Genomic DNA, 23,493 nt, shown 5'->3' with positions numbered 1-23,493 from the left:
GTTAAGGCAGTGAGCTCTTCGAAGAACATTGGAAAAAAAAGAGATGAAAGTTAGAGATAATATTTATTTTGCAAAAGTATCAGATTCTCATTTATCTTAGGTAGGTAAATCTTATCCTAATAATAACAAAATTTATAGATGAAAATTCGTTATTTCTTGTATGGTTTTTTCGATTTGTACTTAAAAAAATAACTGTTTTCGATATACTTTATTCCACTGAAATCATTCTCCGTAACAAAGAATGGTGCGTGGGTTTGTTGTATGTGCTTAGATTTTTATTTTAGCTGCTATTGGCTCAGAGTGGATCAATAGTAGTGCGCCGGTTGGCTGCGCGCAGCGCTAGAACGATTTGTACTTCTCGAACGATTCATAATTCTTGATACGATCGATTTATCTAAAATTATATTAGTGTTTTAGGGATAAAAAAGAAAAACATTGGGGTTAGAACTTGGGGTTAAAACATTGGGGTTAAAAAATCAGAATTAAAGAAACAGCTTAAAAATGTTCAGGACGCGGCGGGGCGTAGGTCCGCCTTTTTCCTAATTATAATAGTTGTTAGTAAAGAAACTTTTAACAAAATTATCGCTACACGAGAAATGGGTAAATAAATACTATTTACAAAATGCAGAAGGAAAAAAATAGTCTATGAATTTAGAATTTCGTAAAAAAGGCTTCGTAAAATAAGAAAATTTAAGTATTCTGAAAAAATTACAAAGCTTTTTATTTAAAAAAAAATATTATAAATAAGTAGCCAACCAAAAAGAAATAGATTACAGAATCACCCTGGTTAAATTCATTAAATTAAATTACTATATCTACGTTTATTTTAAAAAGACATTTGTAAAATACATTTTTGTAAAACCAGTTGGTTTATTCCATTTTTTTAAACATATGGTCGGGTTGATGAGGACCCTTATAAATTAAAATCATTCTTATTAAATTACAAATAGAGTTTAAATTATTATTTTCTTAATCATTATTATACAATTCATTATGGATCAAATAGAAATAACATCAAAGGATTTACTATTTTAATTCTGTTTAATGAAAAAAACAAACCAAATACTTTTCATCCATCAAATTTTTTATTAATAATATATATTTTTTTTAATGACGTGTTTTAAATACTTGTATAATAAAATGTAACAGTATAGGAATTACCTAGATAACTGGTGATGAAATGTGGCTGAATATATGTGCGTGAATCACACACTAGTAACAGCGGCATCAATTGAACAAGTTATTTATTACCACAGGTACTAGGTACAAAGGTACTGGTCGATACATCACGGCTACAGAGGCTCTTTGTAACAAGGTGTGGCGTGCTGATATAGCCACTGCTATTGAAGTTGCTGCATTATAAAGATAAAGGTAAAAAATAAAGTGAAAATGCACGAGTAAATATATAAGTGAAATAAAGAAAACATTAGAAGAAGAAAAATGAATCAGACAAAAAGAAAAATCTACAACGGCAATATGATTAAAAAGTTTTGATTCAGAATAATATAAAATTGGATAAAAAAATATAAAAACCTAAAATTAAAGAATAAAAACATAAAAAAGATGTCCATTTCTATTTCCTTATACGAAGTAAAGGAAGCATTGTAATCACAAAAAATTTCGGTTTTCAGAATATCCATTTTGGTCATCCCTGAATCCATTTTGACTGGATTCGGCGTGACGTCTGTACGTACGTACCTAAGTATTTCGCATAACTCAAAAACGATCAGCTGTAGAATGTTGTAATTTTGGATCTAGGACTGTTGTAACATCTACTTGTGCACCTCCCCTTTTGATTGCAATCGACTGAACCAAAAGTGTTCAAAAAACCTTTGAATCCAAAAAAATTGATTTTGGACTATTTCTTAACTGCAGTAATAGCCCTTATTTAGAGCCTTTCAACGTATATCATAAGTGGTACTTATTTTCATTGGTTCCAGAGTTATACCCAAATAAAATTTTAATTAATGAAATATTTGAATCTTACAACCAAAAAAAACAAACATTAAATTTTTAATTTCGAATCCGACTTCAACTCCTTTTTCTTAAACTTTTTTCTTAATTTAAATATATTGATTTATTAATAATTATAAACCTCTGATTGAAAAAAAAATATTAAAAAAAATCATAAGTTATTAGTGAAATGAAGTTTTATTTACGTTTCATTATAATTTAAATTTTTTTACAGACGTTAATAATTATTAATAAATCAATACATTTAAATTAAAAAAATAAAGGTTTAAAAACATATATATGTATGAAGTCTGATTCGAACCGATGTGTACATGGTTACGGATCCGACACGTTTTCACTTACACCAGATAACTACGTGAGCGACGTAAAACAAAATTAATACATAAACTAATATAAAATATTGATACGGACACAACAAAAAAATGTGTGATGCTATGTGGTGTCCACCACAATGCAATTGTGTAACTGTCCACATTATTAAAGAATTGGAGGATCGTATATCTCACTTTCAAATGAAATAACTTTAAATGAAGTGCAGCAAAAAATGTGTTTGTAATTTAATGGGCGTACAAGGAAGTCATGTGGTGTCCATATCAGATTTTTTATGTTAAAAACTCGTCCTGACTTTTTGAGAGGGTCATGAGAAATGACATTATCCTTTAGACGGGAATGTACATGAACATAATGAATATTTAATAATAATGATGATAAGATTAGTTTTTTATTAAGAAAAATATATAAAAAAACAACAGTACAATTTGATTTTGATGTAAACGAAATTAATCTGGTCATTCCATGAGACTAATCATCTAATAAAACACTCAGAAATTTCGTTTTATAAGTAACAGAAATATTATCGTTAGTTATATATTATTAATGAGAATTTTAATGAGTTCAATTAACAATGTTAGGTCTTCCTGAGAAGCGTAATGCGGTTTTATCCATTTAGCGATAACGGTGCAGTAATGTTATTTATTTTAAGTGATAAACGACTCGGTAGAAGTTAATTTATATATACAGAGTGTCCCATATAAAACGCAACCCATCAATCACTCATCCATGAAATTTCAAAAGTCAGGCTTACTCCCCTACTTGTTACTGAAATGGACTCGTCCAACATCTGAACATCGCGGCGACGCAGTAGAACACTACCGATAGTAACAACGATGCAATCATAACGTTCAGCGTATTGCTAGAGACAAGATGGTGTTTTCGCTAGATGAACGTGCTTTCATTGTTGAGTCGTACTTCAGTACGAAATCAGTGGTTGCAGTGCAAGATTTGTTTAGCGATAAGTACCCAGATAAACCGGCTCCTAACAAAACATCAGTATTAAGGTTATTTGCAAAATTTAGAGAGACCGGTTCTGTTAATAACAAGGAACACAAAAGATCTGCGTCAGTGTTGAATACAGATACAGTCACTGAAATCAAAGACCGATTACTCGCCTCACCAAATAAATCGATCAGACGTTTGTCTGCTGAAATTAATTTGTCTAAATCGACTGTTCATCGGGCGACCAAACGATTACAATTACGACCTTTTCGCATTCAAACGGTTCATCCACTTCTTGAGCCCGACAAAGAAAAACGGCTACAATATTGTCAACGGTTCCGTCGATTTTTGCGTGAGGGAATTAATGTTATGGATTCATTATTTTTCACAGATGAAGCACGGTTTCATTTGGATGGCTACGTAAACAGCCAAAACAGCCGAATTTGGAATGCTGAAAAACCCCACGTTTATCACGAATAACAACTACACCCGCAGAAGTTGGACGTGTGGTGCGCGATATCGCGGAAGAAAATAATCGGTTCTATTTTTTTCGAGTACACCATTAATGCAAAACGATATCAGGATATTTTATTTCAGTTCATCGCACTCTTGGAAGAGGAAGACAGACACTGCTGGCTACAACATGACGATGCGACATCGCACTACGCAGGTTCAACTTCTGATTTCATTGAGGAATTCTTTGGTAATCGTGTTTCGGTCGAAGCTTGTGGCCACCAAGATCTCCAGATTTGACTGCGGCGGATTTTTTTCTACGGGGTTACCTCAAAGAAAAAGCCTACAGCAAACAAACCACGAACACTTCAACAATTGAAAGTCAATATTGAACAAGCTGTATTAAATATCCAGCCACAAACTTTTAAAAAAGTTGCAAGAAACGCTGTAAAAAGAATTGAAGCTTGTATTCAAGAATATGGCGGCCACTTCAAAAATTTACTCTAAATGTAAGGTAATGGATGGTAATAATAAAAATTACATTTACATTTACACATGCCTTTTTATTATTTCAATACCTATCAATATAAGGTTGGGTTGCGTTTTATATGGGACACTCTGTATATATATATATAAAACAATGTGTAATTAGTTATGTAGTATTTATAAGTAATATATTTGACTTAAATAAATTTTAATCATATAAGAAATAAAATTTTAAAAAAATCTAAGATGGTTAAAATAGACAAAAATATGTTAATGTTGATGGGTTAAAGAAAATACGAGTAGTAGTAGAGTAAAACGTTGAGTTGCAGCATTCAAGTCCTAGTAAAGGCTACTTTTATTCGGATTTAAATACTAGATCGTGGATACCGCTGTTCTTAAATGATTGGGTTTCAATTAACCACACATCTCAGGAATGGTCGAAATGAGACTGTACAAGACTACACTTCATTTACATTCATATATATCATCCTCATTTATCCTCTGAAGTAATACCTGAACGGTAATTCCGGAGATTAAACAGGAAAAAGAAAGTAGTAGAGTAAAGAAATTATGATTAAATAACTAACAACAGTACTACTGGAAGGCCCTATGAAAAAGATTCTTTTATTAAAATATCTCCGAAAATTCTTGGAGTAAATAGTTCCACTAACTAGAAAGCGATTTGTTTATAACTTTTAATAATTTTAAGCAAATTAAAAACAAAAGGTTGACAACATAGTTGTACGACTTTCCCGTCACGCGGCTAAAGCCGCGTTCCGGCTTTACTAATTTCGTATTTAAGAAAAATTTATAATTTAAGAAAAATGTAATTTTACTAATAATATGATCTTAGACGAAATCTTGAGATACTGAGGGAAACCTTACTTTACATCCTCACCCCCTTGACCTTTTAAGTTGAAAATTTAAGGCATCAATGCCCCCATTTGTAGAAGTAATCTGACCAAGTTTGGTCAAAATCGGTCCAGTAGTTCTGGAGATACAAGGTGATTTAGAGGTCAACACGTACACAACACACGTACATACGAAAATTAACATCCAAAATTTGCATCCGGTTTTTTCGTTCCTTAGGTTTCAAAATGTCAAGATCCGGCGAAAATCGTATATGACCAAATTGGACCGATTACAATTTAAAAAAAAAACAGCCATGTAAACATATTTTGTTAAATGCTATTTGTATAACTGCTTTGTGGCTATTCATAAATAATATGTAAACAGTTGTTTTAATATATTATATCTATTATAGAACTATTTAAATATTAATCCGCAATATTTACTAATAGAAGAAAAATTGGATATACAAGTCAAAAATGCAAAGATCATCATCACCTTGACTTTCCCTTCTAGATAACACTATAGCAAACCAACAGTTCTAGAAAGGAAAGTATTATAATCGGTCCAATTTGGCCATATGCGGTTTTCACTGGATCTTGACGTTTTGATACATAAGGAACCCAAAAATCCGGGTGGAAATTTTACGGATGCTAATGTTCTTACGTACGTGTGTTCGGTGTTGGTCTCTAAATTACTTCATATCTCCAGACCTACAAGACTGATTTTGACCAAACTTGGTCAGATTACTTCTATATATGGGGCATTGATGCCAATTAATTTTCGACTTAAAAGGTCAAGGGGGTGAGGATGTAAAGTAAGGTCACCTTCAGTATCTCGAGATTCCTCATAATTAAGTCATATTTTTCTTAGACACATTTGTTAACGATTAAAAAATAAAAATATCTACAAAGAAAAAAATGCTTTCAAAATCGCAACCCCACCCCAAAAAATGTTCTAAATTTTGAAGCTTTGTTATGATCGCTGTTTTTCATTGTGGTTTCTTCTACTGTCGTCCGATTACGCAAATAAATTAATCTTTACAAAATCGGCAGCCCACAACCCCGCCGAGTGGCCGGATCCGATCAAAAGTCATGTATTTTTTATCATTTATATTCTTTCCCTTTTTTATTGTAATCAAGACGGTTTTAAAAAAAGATTTTTTATAAAACTGAACTTTAACTCCCACTTTGTTGGGGTTCGCGCAAAAAATAAAAAATATGGTCGTGTAAGGTATCAATTTATACATTTTAAAGGGCGTTGGAAACGATTTTAATATTTAAACTTGTTGAAATAAAAGAATTTTTTTAGTAATACCAAATTTGATATTTGCGGTTTTAACCTCAAGCCAATCTTGTAATTATAACGTGAGATTTTTTCAATTTCATTAATATATTAATTATATTTTATTTATAAATAGCCGCGTGACAGGAAAGTCAACACTGCGTTGTCAGTTTTTCTTTAATATAAATAATGAGAAGAAATGAACATATTTTAAATTTAGTAAGTATAAATTTACTTCGTAAAAAATATCAAATTTTTCTTCACCAATAGTAATTTTAGATCGCACATAAATATAAAGACACACACACACACACACACACACACACTTATTTATAAAAAATATGTATAGTATAATTAAATTTTAAGTTTTACTCGGCTTAACTTTTGTTTAAGCTAAGCTAAAGAATTTTTCATTAGCATAATTTATTAATTTAATCATGGTTTTTTATTTTTAAAAATAAATAAATTACTCGTTTAGTTAATTGGCAAGAATATCTATGTTTACATTAGAATTTTTTACAAAATAATATTTAAATTTTGTTTTAAAATAAAAACCTTGAAATAAATCATAAAATTAATCAAAAGTTTATACATTTTTTTAAAAAATACAAACATAGACGTTTCTTTTTTTTGAATTTAGATAAGAAGAAAGGTAAAACAAGTATTTGTACGGACCAACTATTTTGATGTCAGATCATAAATCAACATTTCATATAATAAAACACGTCAGAATTAAAAGATAGTGTTAGAGAAAGCACTATGTACAAATAATAGGGAAGGAAATTTTAACATATAAAAATATTGCTGGAGATTTAATCAGAAAACCAGAAGAAATCCTAAACACACATGTCACGTCTGTAAATAAAAATAGTTGGCCAAAACTTTTTCAACTGGTATCGTAATATTTTTTATAATGAAAGGAAGTTTAAAAATGTAATAAAATGGATGGAAAATATTTATTTTATATCACAAAAAAATTTTAACCAACAGTAAAACAAGAAGGAGCAATAAAAAAAGACGTGAACCACGAAACAGGTTATTAAAAAATATATATAGCAGAACCTCTGCTAACTGAAATATCGTTTAACCGTAACTACTACCTTTCTTTCGTTCCGCTGGAAGTAAGACGTCCGCAGAACACAGTTAAAGAGATCCTTAAGGTACGTGATACTTTTAAGGGGGTAGCATAACAAGCATTTTGTGGGTCACTAAATCAAAACCCGGAGCTTTCTTCAGTCGCCTTCCTTGTTTTCAATTGATACCAATCCTCTGAAATTATTTACTTCATTCCGTTATGTGTTTACCAAATAAAGAGACTAATAAACAAATCTGACTAAATTTAAAACAATAATTTTTCCAATAAGAATTTAGAACAGAAAATCTTCCCAAAAAATATTTAATGATTATTTCGGGTAAGGAGTTTCCTTTATAAGAATTTTATAAAACAAAAAATTAATTAGTAAAGCTTTTTATCTTTTGCTGGAAACACAATAGAACTTTCCCAAAGAAGAGTGCAAAATACTTCTACTATGTGTTAAAATATATTCAGAAATATTGCTTTAAATTTCTTCAAAATCGAATATATTTATTCAAAATCGATAAGTTGAAATTCAATTAAATTTATGAATGAATTTCGAATCATAAGTGCATAAACAATTCTTAAAAACTAATTTTTAAATATAATCATACTTGCGCGGTAAAATCAGTATAAATTTTTCTGAAGTCAAACACAAAAAAAATTTTTTCAACAGATTTATATTAAAGAAATATATATATATATCCCCCGTCATTGTATAAATTTAACAGAGATATATATTAAAGAAAAAACTGCCAAAAAAATAACATTGTTCTTTAATATAGAATAATTACTAGTAATATAGGATAATTAAAGAGCAAGCGGGTGACAATTTTGTATACAGTATTTGTTTATAACATAATCTTATTTTCAAATTTTTAAAATTTATTTAAACATATATATATATTTATATAGCCTATGACAGTCCCGGTAACGTAAGGATTCCAACGCGGGGTCATACATCTAAATCTGTTCAGCCGTTGAACTGCTTCGGTGGAACAAACTACGTACATACATACACACACCATAAATACATTACATTCATTTTTGGGCAGATGTGTAATAAAGGTGCACAATTTTTAATTTTGTTATTAAAAAAAACATTGTTGCAAAAAAAAAATCAAATAAGTCCGGAAACCGGTCTTATTAGTTTTGTGTGTAGAAACATTTTAAAAAGCGAGAATAGGGAAGATATATTTTTATGTAACATATTTACCACTAGAAATAGAAATAATTTTAAAGTCCACTAAATTCTCTATTGAATGGTTTTTAGTATAAAATAAATTTGGTTTAATTCTAAACAGGGTAAACAATTTTAATTATAAAAAAATGTCTATTTAAATCAGGTTATTGATAGTAAAAACTCTGTAAATTTCGCAAATATTCGACCAAGATATAGATCTATGAATAATGCTGTTTAGAAATTTTAATGAGGATTGTATGAGCAACTTAGGAGTATCGTGTAAAAGGAAAAACAAAACTGTGAAACAGCCGGAACCAATTTTATATTTACCGTAGACATCGGTGCATTTACAAAGTAATTTTTGAGTGTAGGAAAAAATGTAAAAATGAATTTCCCTTATATAAGAAAAAAGCTGACAACACAGTCGTTTCTGATGCACGGTTTACACATACATATACATACAACTGAATTTAAGATATTTATCATTTTATTTAAATATAGTATTTTTTCTTTTAATGATTTTAAGTAAAGCGCGCGCGCATACCGTATGTAATTCGCGCGGGTGTTGCAGTACCAACGATGACGGTCGGCACTAAATAAACTAATGTAATTTCGCATTTTAAACAGAATAAATTTGACTTATACGGTCGGCAGACTGGTGTAGTGGCGAGGCTTAACGCATCAAGTATTGAGTCAACCGGGCGATCGAGATTCAGCCAGACCGAGTTACTATTTTACACTTTAAATATTATTAATTTATTTAATTATACCGCTCACCTACGACGTCAAAAGATAGCAAAAGACTACATAACAGCATTTTTTGGGGTGGGGATGCGATTTTGCAAAAACGTTTTTTGCAGATATGTTTTTTAATCGTTAACAAATGTGCCTAAGAAAAATATGACCTTAATTAGGCGAAATTTCAAGATACTAAGAATGACCTTGATCTACAGCCTCACCCCCTTGACCTTTTAAGTTGAAAATTTAATGGGATCAATGCCTCAAATAAAGAAGTAATCTCACCAAGTTTGGTGAAAAAATCGATCTAGTAGTTTTAGAGATATAAGGTGATTTAAAGACCAACATTGAACACACACATGTTCATACGGAACATTAACATCCGGAAAATTTCCATCTGGTTTTTTGGGTTCCTTAGGTGTCAAAACTTCAACCCACCGGGTTGGTCTAGTGGTGAACTCATCATCGCAAATCAGCTGATTTCAAAGTCGAGAGTTCTAACGTTCAAATCCTTGTAAAGGCAGTACGTTTACACCGATTTGAATACCAGTTCGTAGATACCAGTGTTCTTTGGTGATTGGGTTTCGATTAACCACACGTCTCAGGAATGGTAAACCTGAGACTGTACAAGACTGTATTTCATTTACATTCATTCATGTCCTCGTTCATCCTCTGAAATAATATCTTACGGTGGTTCCGGAGGCTAAACAGAAAAGAGAGAGGTGTCAAAACGTCAAGAACCGGTGAAAACTGTATATATCCAAATTGGACCGACTATTATACTTTTCCTTCCACAGCTATAGATTTGCTATTGTGCTATATAGACGGGAAAGTAAGAAAAAAAAACTTTTCAACTAAGGTTGAATAGTTTGAACAAATTTTATATTGACCGTAGATATCGGTGCAATGTACCGAATATTTTTTGGGTATAGAAAGAAAATTAAAAATGAACTTGTCTTATATAAGATAAAGCTTGCTAATATGTAAAGTTTCTTTTATACAAAAAGAATTGTAAATGGAATCTAAATAAATCTTTAATCTATAGAAACCATTCTACATTATTGTTATTCATGAGAAAAGCATAACAAACACATGAGTAGATCTAACGGACGATATTGTACGAGACTATCTTCTATATTCAGACGCTGGTATGCTACTAAAATGCACTTCCATAATACCTTTGCTATAATTCTGCAACATTTCATATAGAGAGATGTAAAATAAAAATAAATGAAGCGAGAAGATATAACTTATCGGCTCCCACAGATGAAAGAAAGAACAGCTTTGTATTTTATATATATATATATACGTCTTTATGTCTGTGTGTATGTATGTGTGATATGAAATACAGCATTAAATGTAGAATATAGATCACACGCTATTATGATTGCAACTGACACTTTATTGCTCGCACTAGCGCTACATAATACATCGTATCGGCCATCTCTTGCATTCATAGATAATGTATGCAATACAGTGTATGCATTATTGTACGTCTGTCGGTAAAGCTTTAGTTTTGTTATAAATGTTTTCAACTATTTTGTTTCTTTATATAATATTTAATCAGGAATAGAGAAAATAATAATGTAACAACAATAAAAAAAAATAATAATAAAATATTAAAGATTGGAACAAATGAACGCAATAATCGATTGCAGTTAGCGCTTGCAATATCAACAATAATTCATTGTAGCAACTGTTGTGAAAAGACAATACTAAATAAGGCAGTTCACCGGTAACATTAAAGAGATCATTAAAGAGATTTTTTTCCACAAGAAAAGTGCGATAAAATTATATTAATCTACGATTTTGAAAACAATGAACTATAAATTTCTTGAACATGGTTCCGCTGAATATATTAAAAAAAAAAAATTAAAAGTAATTAATAAGTGATACATCCACCTTACCAGAAAATAAGTGTTACGCCCTCGAGATCTCTCGGTTTTTTCAACCATTATCAGTAGTTAAAATATTATAATTAAGTCAAAATTTTAAATATGTATGCATTCATGACTGTTTTCATGTTAACTGTATACTGAATATAAAGATACTCTAGTCTAGCGGATTGAAATGTAATTAAAAGGAAAACCATGTTATCAGAAATTATATTTTAGTTGTTATAATTATTATTTCTTTATGTTTGTATTTAGTACTTATTTAAATAATTAATTTTCTTTAAAACATTTTTGCTCATTAATTACATTTTACTATGTATATGTGGAATTTCTCTAAATTATGAATATTAAAATGATTGTAAGAGATATCAAAAATTTTTATAAATGTACTTGGATTGTAAGCATGACCATTATCTAAAATATGTTTTACACAGAATTATAATTTTCGGGTTTATTGTTTTTAATATCATCAATCTTTCGCACGTATAGCAAATTTATGATTGGTCATACCGACATATGTCGCAGTCCTCACAACCCAAACTGTATATCCCCTATTTGCTAAGGTTAGAATCATTACTGTTTATTGTCTTATTATAATTATTATTAATATATTTAATTTATTTATTATTTCTTTTTATAAAATTTTTCAGTTTTTTGACTGTATGGAGTATATCCATTTTTATGTATATTTTTTGTTTTATCCGTTTTAAAACGGCTATAGTATTAATACAATAAATAAATTATATAACAGAATAAATAATACAATTAATACGAAAAACAATATAAAATTATTACCAGATAAAAGGGAAAAATACTGTCCAGATAAAAGAGATAGATATTGCCTACTAGAGTACGTTATATTCTCTTCAGTATACTGTTATGCAAACAGTCATAACATGACTGAATATACATGACTGTACACGTATTTTAACTTTTATCTTAATTATAATATTTTAACTCCTAATGATGGTGAAAAACCGAAAGATCTCGAGGACTTAACACTTATTTGCTGGTAAGATGGATATATCACTTATTAATTATTTTACAATAAAATATATTTTGATGTGTATCAGTTTATTTGTGGAGCAATTCTTTGAAATGCAATATCGTTTGAACGGAGAAATATTTTGTTTAAATGTATTTTATTCTTTTGAGCTCAACTTCATAAAATTTATTCAGTTTTGGGAAAACAAGAAAAAAGTGGTGTTCAAAAAGTAAACATGAGTAAGTTACAATAGTAGTTGAAAGTGGCTTCCATTATGCGATTCACATATTTGAATACGACGTTGCATGTTCTTAAACACATGTTGTAATGTTTGTTGAGGAACTGCAGGGGCATATCTTCCAATTTCGCTCTGCCATTCGAAAGTGATGTGAGATGAGTTTTGTAAACGGCATCCTTAAGGTATCCATCCTTACAAGAAAATGTCAGAAGGGGATAAATCAGGAGACCGAGGAGGGCCACAACCTTTCGAAATTACTTTTCCATGAAAACAGTGATCCATGAAAGTCATAGTGTTGTTGATTGTATGAGCCGCAACATTGTCATACTGAAACCACTGTACGCTAGCCGGTCTACAAGTATTGTTAACAAATTGTTCTACCATCTGTACGTATTGCTCACTGTTCACTGTGTGATTAAAAAATCCCATGACGATTTGCGTACGTGATATTTCACATCAAACATCCACTTTTTGTCCGTACAACTGATCTGGATTTTCCGTACACCAAATGCGTGAATTCGGTGAATTAACGTAATTATCAACGTGGAACCGTGCTTCGTCAGACCAAAACCAGTCGACTACTTTTGGCTACATCTGCCACATTCCCTGCCACTTATAATTTGTCGTACAGCCGCTTGATGTAGGACTTGATTCCACATCATACGTTTAGGGAGACACATCTAATGTAAAGGGAGACAATGAGTATTCTCTGCTGCATTGTTAACCAATTTTTCCTCAATTAAATATTCAACAAAAGAAGGAAACAATCTTCCATAAGATTGCAGCATTTTGAACACTCTGTACTATGTTTAATCATATAAATAAATCCAAAAAAGGTAAGTTTTGATAACGTCAGTATTTTTTTTATTTAATAAAATAGGTTTTACTTGTGTACAGGCTAGTCGAACGAAAACGATGATATAAATACGCATGCGTAACGTAGAAATTGTAGTGAATCGAGTGAATTCAAGTGTTTTTCCTATTCGCCTACGAACCATTAATTCCTGTCTTCTGAATTCACTCTCAGCTTATATCGATACACAATTTTTCTCTGGACCAGTACACAGATGAATTACATTGAAATAATTTAGTTTAATTCAATTTAAAACTAAATAAATAAATTTTTTTGTTAAAAAAATCTTTTTAAAACTATTATAGTAAGACAGGAAATATGTCGATCATGGAATTTAGGTTTTATACTTACAGCCTTCATCCAAAAATTGAATGAAAGAAATGGTAAAGCCTGTGTTTGGTGTGACAATAAACAATTTCTTGATTGATTAACAATCAGTTTTTTAAAAATAGATAGTACAAAATACTAATTTCTTTATATATTCATATATTGCATCATAAACAGATGTTAATTATCGATCAGTAAGGTATGCAAAATGACAAAGAAAGATAATAAAATACAGCTAGTTAAAATGAATAATGTTCGATCTGTAAAGTTATGCATGAGTTTTAATCGATTTCTCGAGTTTCGCAAAAATTGTCATTGTTGCGATCAACACTTGCTTTGTTGGTAAGAGGATAGTATTTTTGGGTTTGAACTGAGTACGTAGTCTAATTGAAGTTAGATGTGGGAAGAGTTTTTCTGTGAAACCTTCCGTGCCAGAGATCTGGCACGGAAGGATTCACACAAAGGCGCGAAGATCGCGCTTCGGAGTGAATTTTGAATTCATCATCGACCACCACCTGAAGACCAAGTTCTCTCGCACGCTCTTTTATTGAAGCTTGAGAGTGGTGGGGCCGCAGCGCCGCTATGGTCGGAGAACTGCGCGGTCATCTGTGCGGCGAGAGTGACGCTTGTACCAGCGCGTACGTGTACTGTGTTCTGGATGACATCTGAGCTGCTACCGTTGTCGTCCACCGATATTAAATTAGGCATGTATGTGGTAACAAAATACACTGATAGAAATGTCTGCCGAGACATTTATATCGGTGGTATTCTGACAAAAGTGTCATCCTGACATCTAAACTTGATGACTGTTATCAAGTTTATAAGGTCTAAAAGACTAATTCCAATAAAGCCCATCAGGGCTAGGAATGGAGGGGGTGGTCTGGTGACCGAGATCGTCACTAGGTAGATGTCTTCCCTTACGGGAGTCAGGATGAGAGGGTAAAACGACCTTCCCTCAAATTTTCCTACGTCTTAAGGTACCTTAGTTGAAAAAAGTACTAAAGTATGGGTTGAAATATTATATAATTATAAGTAGGTAAAACATATATTAACCCTACAATCTCAGAAACTATATAATTTCAAACATTAAATCTGGTGTTGTAACTTATGTATTAATCTAGAAATGATACTTATAAACTTCTATAGAAAAATCTGATGTGGACGCCACATGACTTTCTTGTACACCTATTAATTACAAATATACTTTTTTTTAAAGTGAAAAATACATAACATTTTATTTCATTAATAACTTCTGATATTTTTTTATTATTGTTATTTATTATACTTTTTTTTTACAATATGAGGTTAATAATTATTAATAGATCAATATAATTAAATTAAAACAAAAAAGTTAAAAAACGAAAAAGGAGATGAAGTCTGATTAGAACCGATGTGCCTTCCCCTTTTACGATCCAAATATTTCATTAATTAAAATTTCATTTGGCTATAACTCTGGAACCAATGAAAATAAGTACCACTTGCTCTCAATGAGGGCTTATTATTGCAGTTAAGAAAAAGTCTAAAATACAAATCTTTTGGATTTTGGGCACTTTTGGTTCAGCCGATTGCAATCAAAAATGGAGGTGCAGAACTAGATGTTACAACAGTCTTAAATCCAAAATTTCAACATTCTAAGGCTAATCGTGTTTTAGTTATGCGAGATATATACGTACAGACGTCACGCCGAAACAAATCAAAATGGATTCAGGGATGGTCAAAATGGATATTTCCGTTGAAATCTGAAAACCGAAATTTTTCGCAATTACAATACTTCCTTGTACTGAGTACAAGGAAGTATTGTAAGGATAAAATTTTAACTTTTAGGCAAATCCTGGTGAAGTTCAGCAATAGTACTGCTAACATTTTGTTTTTTTTCGATTGAATATGAAAGTATTTTTGGATGTGACGATCTAAGATATTTTTCTGTATTTTCCAAAGCGAGCGTAAATCCTGATATAAGATTAATTATAACGATACATTCTATTAATTACTGGTATATAAATAACCGAATATATTTTTTCTTGTAAAAATATTATTCAAAAATTTGTATTTTACAAATTCTCAATCTTAACTGGAGAAAACTATTCCAGCTTAGAGAATTATCTCTAATTTTGTTTAAACAAAACGCCAAATTTAAAGATGGACGAAGTACACGATTTAAAATTACAAATTATATTTTAAATCCGGTCGCTACATATTATAATTTCAATGAAACAATTTCATCGTTATAAAAAATCAAACAAAAGAAAACGACAGACTTAAAATTACCGAGGTTTGTTTTCATTTTTCTTTATTTTAATATAACACCGGCATATACTGTCGACTCGACGCAGTATCAACTCGCCTTAGGACAATAATAAACATATCATGATACAAAAGTTATTCTTAAGTTGATGAAAGAGAAAAAACCTCTGGTAAAACACAGCATTATTGCTGTGAATATTCGTGCCTGATATCGGCCAACGTTTTTACAACAGCATTCCATCCGCATCCGATACCGAAGCACCACAGAACAGTATTGTATTATGAACCCGAACCACTATTACCGACTCATAAACAATGTTTATTATAGCATACACTATTCGAACCGACCTCTAGTACGGCATGGGATGTTTTAGTGTAGAATAGCGACCGAGTAGTACCTAGAACATTTTGTATCACAAATGGTATCTCTTTCTCATATTCCAGTATCTTCTTCTCTATTCTACGGTCTCCTTTTTTAACGATACTACAACATGTGTAAAACATAACTCGATCTATATATTATATACAATATAGTCCATAGTTATATATCTATCATCCCTGATATTTATTTATTATAACGTATCCTTATTATACATTTATTTTATACTTACTACAATATTACACATGAAATGTAATAATTTTTACGATTATTATTACTGTTATCATATGCATTATTTTTATTAGACATGCACGCACACATCTCTACATTATAATATAATAAGCGAAATTATAAACGTACGGACGAAAGTAGTAGTAGTAAGGAGTGAATCGTTAAATGAAGCTATAAGTATTAAACCAGTTTAGCTTAACAGTGATAAAACGAATTTCATTGTTTTATCCGACAATTGCGAAGATTGACTGTTTTAAACCTTAAACTCGATTACTGAAGATTTTCATTTAGCAGTTATTAAATACCTATTTAATAAATGATATTTAATTAAATAATATTAAAACATGGAAAATAATAAAATTATTCGAAAAATGTTAATATGAGATTTGTAAAGTTCTTTCTCCAAAATTAGAAACATTGATTCAAAGAATTACGGGTTTGTAATACAGGGGGTGTCCACGAAGAAATGGAGAAACTTTCAGGACATGTTCTACTGGTAAAAAAATGATAAACGTACATATAAACATAGGTCTGGAAACGTTTAGTTTTTGAGTTATGTCTAGCGAAAGACTTTGTCCAGATTTCAGTTCTTCTAATTATAAAATTAATCACACGTCTTAGGAATTGTCGGACTGAGTCTGTTCAAGACTATACATTTACCGGTACATTTACATTTACACGTTAAGCTGCGTACAGATGTCTTGGCATCTCTACAGTGTATTATTGGCATCTACATGTCACTGTGCTGTTATTCTGTTACCTGATATTATATAAGTAATACAAAAATAAGATTCCTTTTTTTGGAGGGTGGGGGTGAATTATGATAAAATTTTATTGTATATTTAAACTTATTAAAAATTTAAATAAACAAAAAAAGTTTTAAAAGACTCAAAAAATCTATATTTTTAATATTTGATCGGATCACCTACCACCAATATTGCCCCCAACATATATTTTTGGGTCACTTGCACTACAAATATACCTAGAAAGACAAAAAAGAATACAATAAATAAAAAGACAGTTTTTTTGGGAAGGAGGAATTTCGGGGGAAAATGTTTTGACAAATGATAAGATAAGCACGCACTCAAGTAATGAGATGAATATAAAACGGGGTTATGTTTGTAAAATTTTGAGAAAACTGATCTCAAACAACTATTATTTACTCCATCCCCTACGGATATTGATCTTTACCAACAAATTGTCTCTGTACAAAGGTTCATCAAAATAGGTTTATCAAGCCAAACGTTACCAATACACGTACATATTTACGAACATTACCTCCCCACTTTTTTTTTTTGGGTCTCTGGGTCATGAAATGTCGAGAGATGCAAAAAAACCTATACAACATTTTTTGACTGATTACTACTTTCCTTCTTGCAGCATAGCTTGAGAGCTACGAGTATTATGTCAGAAGAGTAAAAAAAACACATTATGGAAAATTCCAGATCGCAGTCGAAATATATATATATATATATATGAATTAGTTATAAAAATAAATAAAATATTTGTTATTAAAAACAAGGAAAAAGAAACCACATAATTTCTTATAGGTAGAATTCTCTGGACCGAAAATTGTTATAAAGCCTCCATAAAAATAATTAATAGTATTTTAAATGTGGATTTTAATATATACAGTAGGTATCGTTTATAGTAACATCAGATACAATGATATATCGGATATAGTGACCAAAAACTTGTATCTTGGTTGGTTTGGTATGCTGTTAATAGCAGTAAGTATCGTTTATAGCGCATCGGATATGACACATCGGTTATTATGACTTATGTTTTCTACTGCAACGCAACATTCTATCGCTTATAATGACGGACGGAAGTGACTCGTCAGTAAGGTAGTATGTCTATATTGTAGCTACAAAAATATTTTGACGGTTAAAATGAGTCACCTTTTCCTTTTTATCTGCATATGTACTGTAACTCTTGTTTTTCTTATCTTCTTCCTGTACCAGATTATTGTAAACTGAAGCGGCCAAATTCAGTTGTTATTAATCTTTTGCTGTGAGTGTATCATATCGTGCGGGTACAGTATTTTGTTTTACGTATCCTGTTTAATTCATTCATTGTAAGTGATCTAATTATGACTTCGCGAAAAACATTCACGATAGAGGAAAAGGCGTACTTTATCTGGCGGTTAGAGAATGGTGAACCTAATAAGAACATTGACCAACATTTAAGCGTAGGTCATTCGACAATATCGGTGATATGGAAGAACCGTGAAAAAATTTTGAAACAAATTTTATGAAATCAAAGAAATTACGGCCTAGTCAGCATAATGATGTAAACCAAGCGTTGTTAAAATGGTGTAAATACCAGAGGACTAGTGATATCCCTATTATATTAAAAACTAAGGCGAACGATTTTTCTGAAAGAATTCGGTAAGCCAAGTGAAATAACTTCAGCTTGGATACAACAGTTCCGTCAGCGTCACGATATTGTGTCGGAGAGAATAAGCGGGGAGGCCGCAGCAGCTCCAACCGATGTCAGAAATATGGCTAGAAACCATTATTTTTTTATCAGCGTGGTTTTAATTGTCAATGTCGCTTCTATTCCCTTCCAGTGAGAATGTCTTACAAGTGTCACTAACAGGACTGATAGATTTTGATTTTTTTCTTAAAAATTCAAAATTAAAAAAAATTGTAATTTCAAAATTTTATTTAATCTTATAAATTAAAAATCTACTTTTAATTAACTATCTACATAATAGTTAATCGGAATCATTTTCAAATCTATTTTTTTTTTTTTAATATGATCATGATTATTACTAAATGACTTCTTTTTTTTAAATTTTTATTTCTATTTCGAATTCGTTGGGTTTTTTTTTACAGAATATACTGGCAATCCTAATTTTAATCCCTTTTTATATACTACATTTGATGATTTCCAAGTAATGTGGATGTTTGGTTTGAAAAAAAAAAATCGTTACTTGTATCGCACAATATTTTTTTCATAGCCACGTACCCATTTTCGTAGTATAATAATTGATACGTACCTTGTGATACCTATTTAATTAAAATAGTTATAGCGGTGCTGAATTTATTATGCTATGATATATATAAAATAAAAAAATATGATTTTTTGTTTAGAAAGGTAAAATACACAACGATTAACATTATTACACATAAAACACTCTGAAACATGATTTTTATAGTAAAGCTAGAATCAAAGATTGAGTTATAACTATAACACCTAATGTAAATTTTCTAAAAATTTAACGATTAATAAACAAAAATAATGTTTGCTCTATTATCGTAGTATTAGTCTGCTTTACGCAGAATATAAAATGTAATCTAAAATCATAAAAAGAATAATGCAAATATTAGATTCATTAATTACAGAAAAACAATACGGATTACGCAAAGGTCGCTCCTGCACTGACAGCATTTTTATACTGCAGCAGTTAATTGAAAAAAGAAGAGAGTTTAAATTAGAAACTCACTTGACATTCGTGATTTGAATAAGGCCTTTGACCGTTTCGACAGAAAAAAATTATAAGAAGCAGTGAAGGAGGTAAGAATACTACAGCAATATACATATATATATACATTCGTTATGTCGGGCTTGTATAGGGGAACGCGAGTGAAAATTGTTGATGGAAGAAGATATACTATTAATATGAATATAAAAATATATAATATGAAAATAAAACCTCAAAAAATAAAACAAACCTTTATAAAAATATAAAGTATCGGTTTGTCGCCGATACTTTTAATTTATATATGAACTCTTTAACTGTAGAATGGAAAAGACAAGCATCTTTGGGTGTGCAAGTTAGTAATGATTGCTTTATAAATTCCCTTTTGTTTGTTGAGGATTTGGTTATGTTAGGTGAATCAGAAGACGAACTCCAGTTACTTATCTAAAAATTTAATAAGACAGCTGGAAAATACTACTGTAAAGTTTCCACCAGAAAATCCAAGGTCATGGTTTTTTCTTGGCGACGAATCTGTTCGATCTAAAAAGGTCAGATTTTGGATCAAGTAACACATTTTACTTACTCAGGATGTGACATTTCTTATCTAAAAAGTAATGATACAGGTAATATGATTCGTAGTAGATTTCAACAAGTTTTTGGAACGGTTATAAAAGATTTAAAAAATAAATCTCGCGCGATACTATTATGATATTTTATAAACTATTACCATTGCCTGCTCCTTTTTATGGCAGTGAAACCTGGACGATGTCAAAAAAACAACAACACGTTCAGACAACTGAAATGAGACTATTAAAGAGTGAAGGGTTGGACAGATACAAGAATCACAGAATTAGGAACGAACTCCGGCTGATGGCTGTCAATGAAGAAATTATACATCACGGAGATAACTGTCTGGTTCATGTTCAGAGAATGGAAGATATTAGGTTATCTAAACATGCATTGGCATAGCGTACATTTCAAAAGGAAGGCGAAAGATTGGAAGACCGATGTTACGATGGGCGAAACAGGTCTAGAACCTAATCCCTGGCGGCAAATTATAACTACAGTTTATTAAAATAAAGGTTCCTTAAAAAGAGATTTTGTTTATTATTACTGTTAAAAAATAATAGTAATATTTAAGAAAGTAATATTAAATAACATACATAATATTTAAGAGATTAATTAATTTAGTTAAAAATAAAAATTTAACGTACCAGTTATATCAAGATGATGAAGATTTGGACATCGAGTAGCTACTTCGAATAAAGCGTTGTTGGTTATAGCTGCACAACCGTGTAACTGAAGATGAGTCAAAGAAGGACATCGACGTGCCAAAAGTGTAAGCCCTTTGTCGGTTAATTTCGCTCCATCGCTTAAAAGTACACGTTGAACTCCAGGACGACCCTGACCGCAAAGTCTCCTTAAAACTCCTCTTATAGCACGATCTCCACAGCGACCTTCTCCACTTAACGAGATCGTCCGCCAAAGTTGGGGATCCCAGGCGAGAGCCTCCCATCTCCGGCAAACTCGAGTGCAAACGCATAACTCGCTGCTCGTTAACCAAGAGAAAATTTTTAATACTACATCGTCTGGCAATCGATCGAAACATGATGCCTGAAACAAAATTATATCACCGATAATCTATATTTTATTATTATTATTATATATTTAATACTATAATTTTTATATCACCAATAATATATCACTACTATCAGCGATATAAGCATTATCGTTAGTTATAGTTAACAAGAATGAAACCTTTTAATTTATACAAGTATACAACCGAACAACGAAAAAATAATACTTCCATCTCAGCATAAGTCATAGTTATGCTCGAGGATTAGTTTAAACGATATCAATAATACACTAGATAATGTATGTATATATATATATACATATATATATATATATATATATATATATATATATATATAAAGTTTATCACGAAGTTCTCCTGGGACTTTCATTACCTATTCTACTAGAGAAAGTTATGAAAAAGTTCATATAAACATATGTTCTAAAATGCTTTGTTTGCGAATTATGGCTAGGGAAAGATTTTGCTCGGATTTTAGCTGCTTTTGTCGCTCGTTTTAATTTTTTACAGCTGTCCTTAAATTGCTCAGCCACATCCATAATGCGGGTAATTAATTCCTCATGAGAATGTAATTTTGTTTTATATACAATATTTTTCATCGTCCTATATTTATATTATCCGTCCTATATATATAGGGGACGGATGAAAAGATATATATATATATATATATATAAAATCACATTTTTGTAAACTTATTTATTTGCGGTAACAATTCCTTAAATTATAAATGTAATTTTTTTTCATAAGCAAAACTTTATCCCGCTGTCATTTTGGGTACAAACATCGTATACTTCGGCCGTAATATTGACAACTGGACATAGCTGTGAAAATTGTAAAATTACCCCTTCCAAAACGAGGAGACGCATGAGTTTTCACCAAGGACAAAAACTTAGTCACCTACAGAGGATGGTGGTACAATCATCGTCAGAATTATTGAAAAGGCTTCACCTGTTGCATGATTTTTTTGCATATTTACAATTGGATATAAATGGAATACATTTATGCTATAAAATACGTAATATAAATAACCAATATAAACACAACTACACGGTAATTCGCATCTCACTTCTTTTGCTGACTGTACATGCACTGATGTTGACAGCATGGACCCAGTTACGGAATGAAATCCGCACGCGCTACTATTGCTAACCTCTAACGAACCCCTTAAAGCAAACTGTCCGTAACCTCGGCCGAGTGTATATCTAAAATTGAACTGCCAAAATCGAACAGCCGAAGAATACTGACTTTTATTTATCTATCCTAAAAATAAATGATATCTTAAAGATAAATTTTATTTTTTTCCTCTCTTAAAGAGACCTTTAAAATGATTTATTACACAAACGGTGTTACCATTTAAAATACTTGAATAAAATCCTTCCCCCCCCCCACCAGGTATAAGTGGTTGAAATTCTATTTATCGCAAAAGGTAAAGTAGTTGACCGATACTTTATCCTGTAAGTTACAGAATTTAATCTATCTACTTTTTCTGTTCAGCCTCCCGAACCACCGTAAGGTATTATTACTGCAGAGGATAATATATATGAATGTAAATGAAGTGCAGTCTTGTATAAACTCAGTTCGACCGTTCCTGAGATTGTGGTTAATTAAAACCCAACCACCAAAGTACATCACGATCTAGTATTAAAATCCGTATAAAAGTAACTGCCTTTACTAGGATTTGAACCTTTTGACTTTGAAATCATCTGGCAAGGTTTTAAAGTTGTTGCGGGGTTTCCATACCTTTTACTCGCTCTATATATATATATATATATATATATATATATATATATATATAGAGCGATATATATATATATATATATATATATATATATATATATGTGTGTGTGTGTGTGTGTGTAATTTTTAGTGAAATAAAATGTATTAATGTTATAATATTAAAAGATAATTTAAAAAAATAATCAAAAACAATCATAATGAGTTCAGTCGAGAAAATAATAATATTACTAATGATAATATGAAGTAAGAATTTATTTTGCAGCAGC

General features: G+C 30.8%; 1 protein-coding gene across 1 annotated transcript in view; it reads right to left on the bottom strand.

Moving 5' to 3' along the window:
- Fbxl7 (F-box and leucine-rich repeat protein 7) overlaps nt 1-23,493 on the bottom strand; it is a 317,288-nt gene that overhangs the window by 63,057 nt on the left and 230,738 nt on the right. The window contains exon 3 of the mRNA XM_075365236.1: nt 21,111-21,510. Coding sequence (XP_075221351.1) covers nt 21,111-21,510 — 400 coding nt within the window. The remainder of the gene's footprint in view (nt 1-21,110; nt 21,511-23,493) is intronic.

Source organism: Lycorma delicatula, chromosome 5 (genome assembly GCF_047948215.1).
Source record: "Lycorma delicatula isolate Av1 chromosome 5, ASM4794821v1, whole genome shotgun sequence".
NCBI classification, from domain to species: domain Eukaryota; kingdom Metazoa; phylum Arthropoda; class Insecta; order Hemiptera; family Fulgoridae; genus Lycorma; species Lycorma delicatula.
This window is presented reverse-complemented; position numbering and strand designations above follow the sequence as displayed.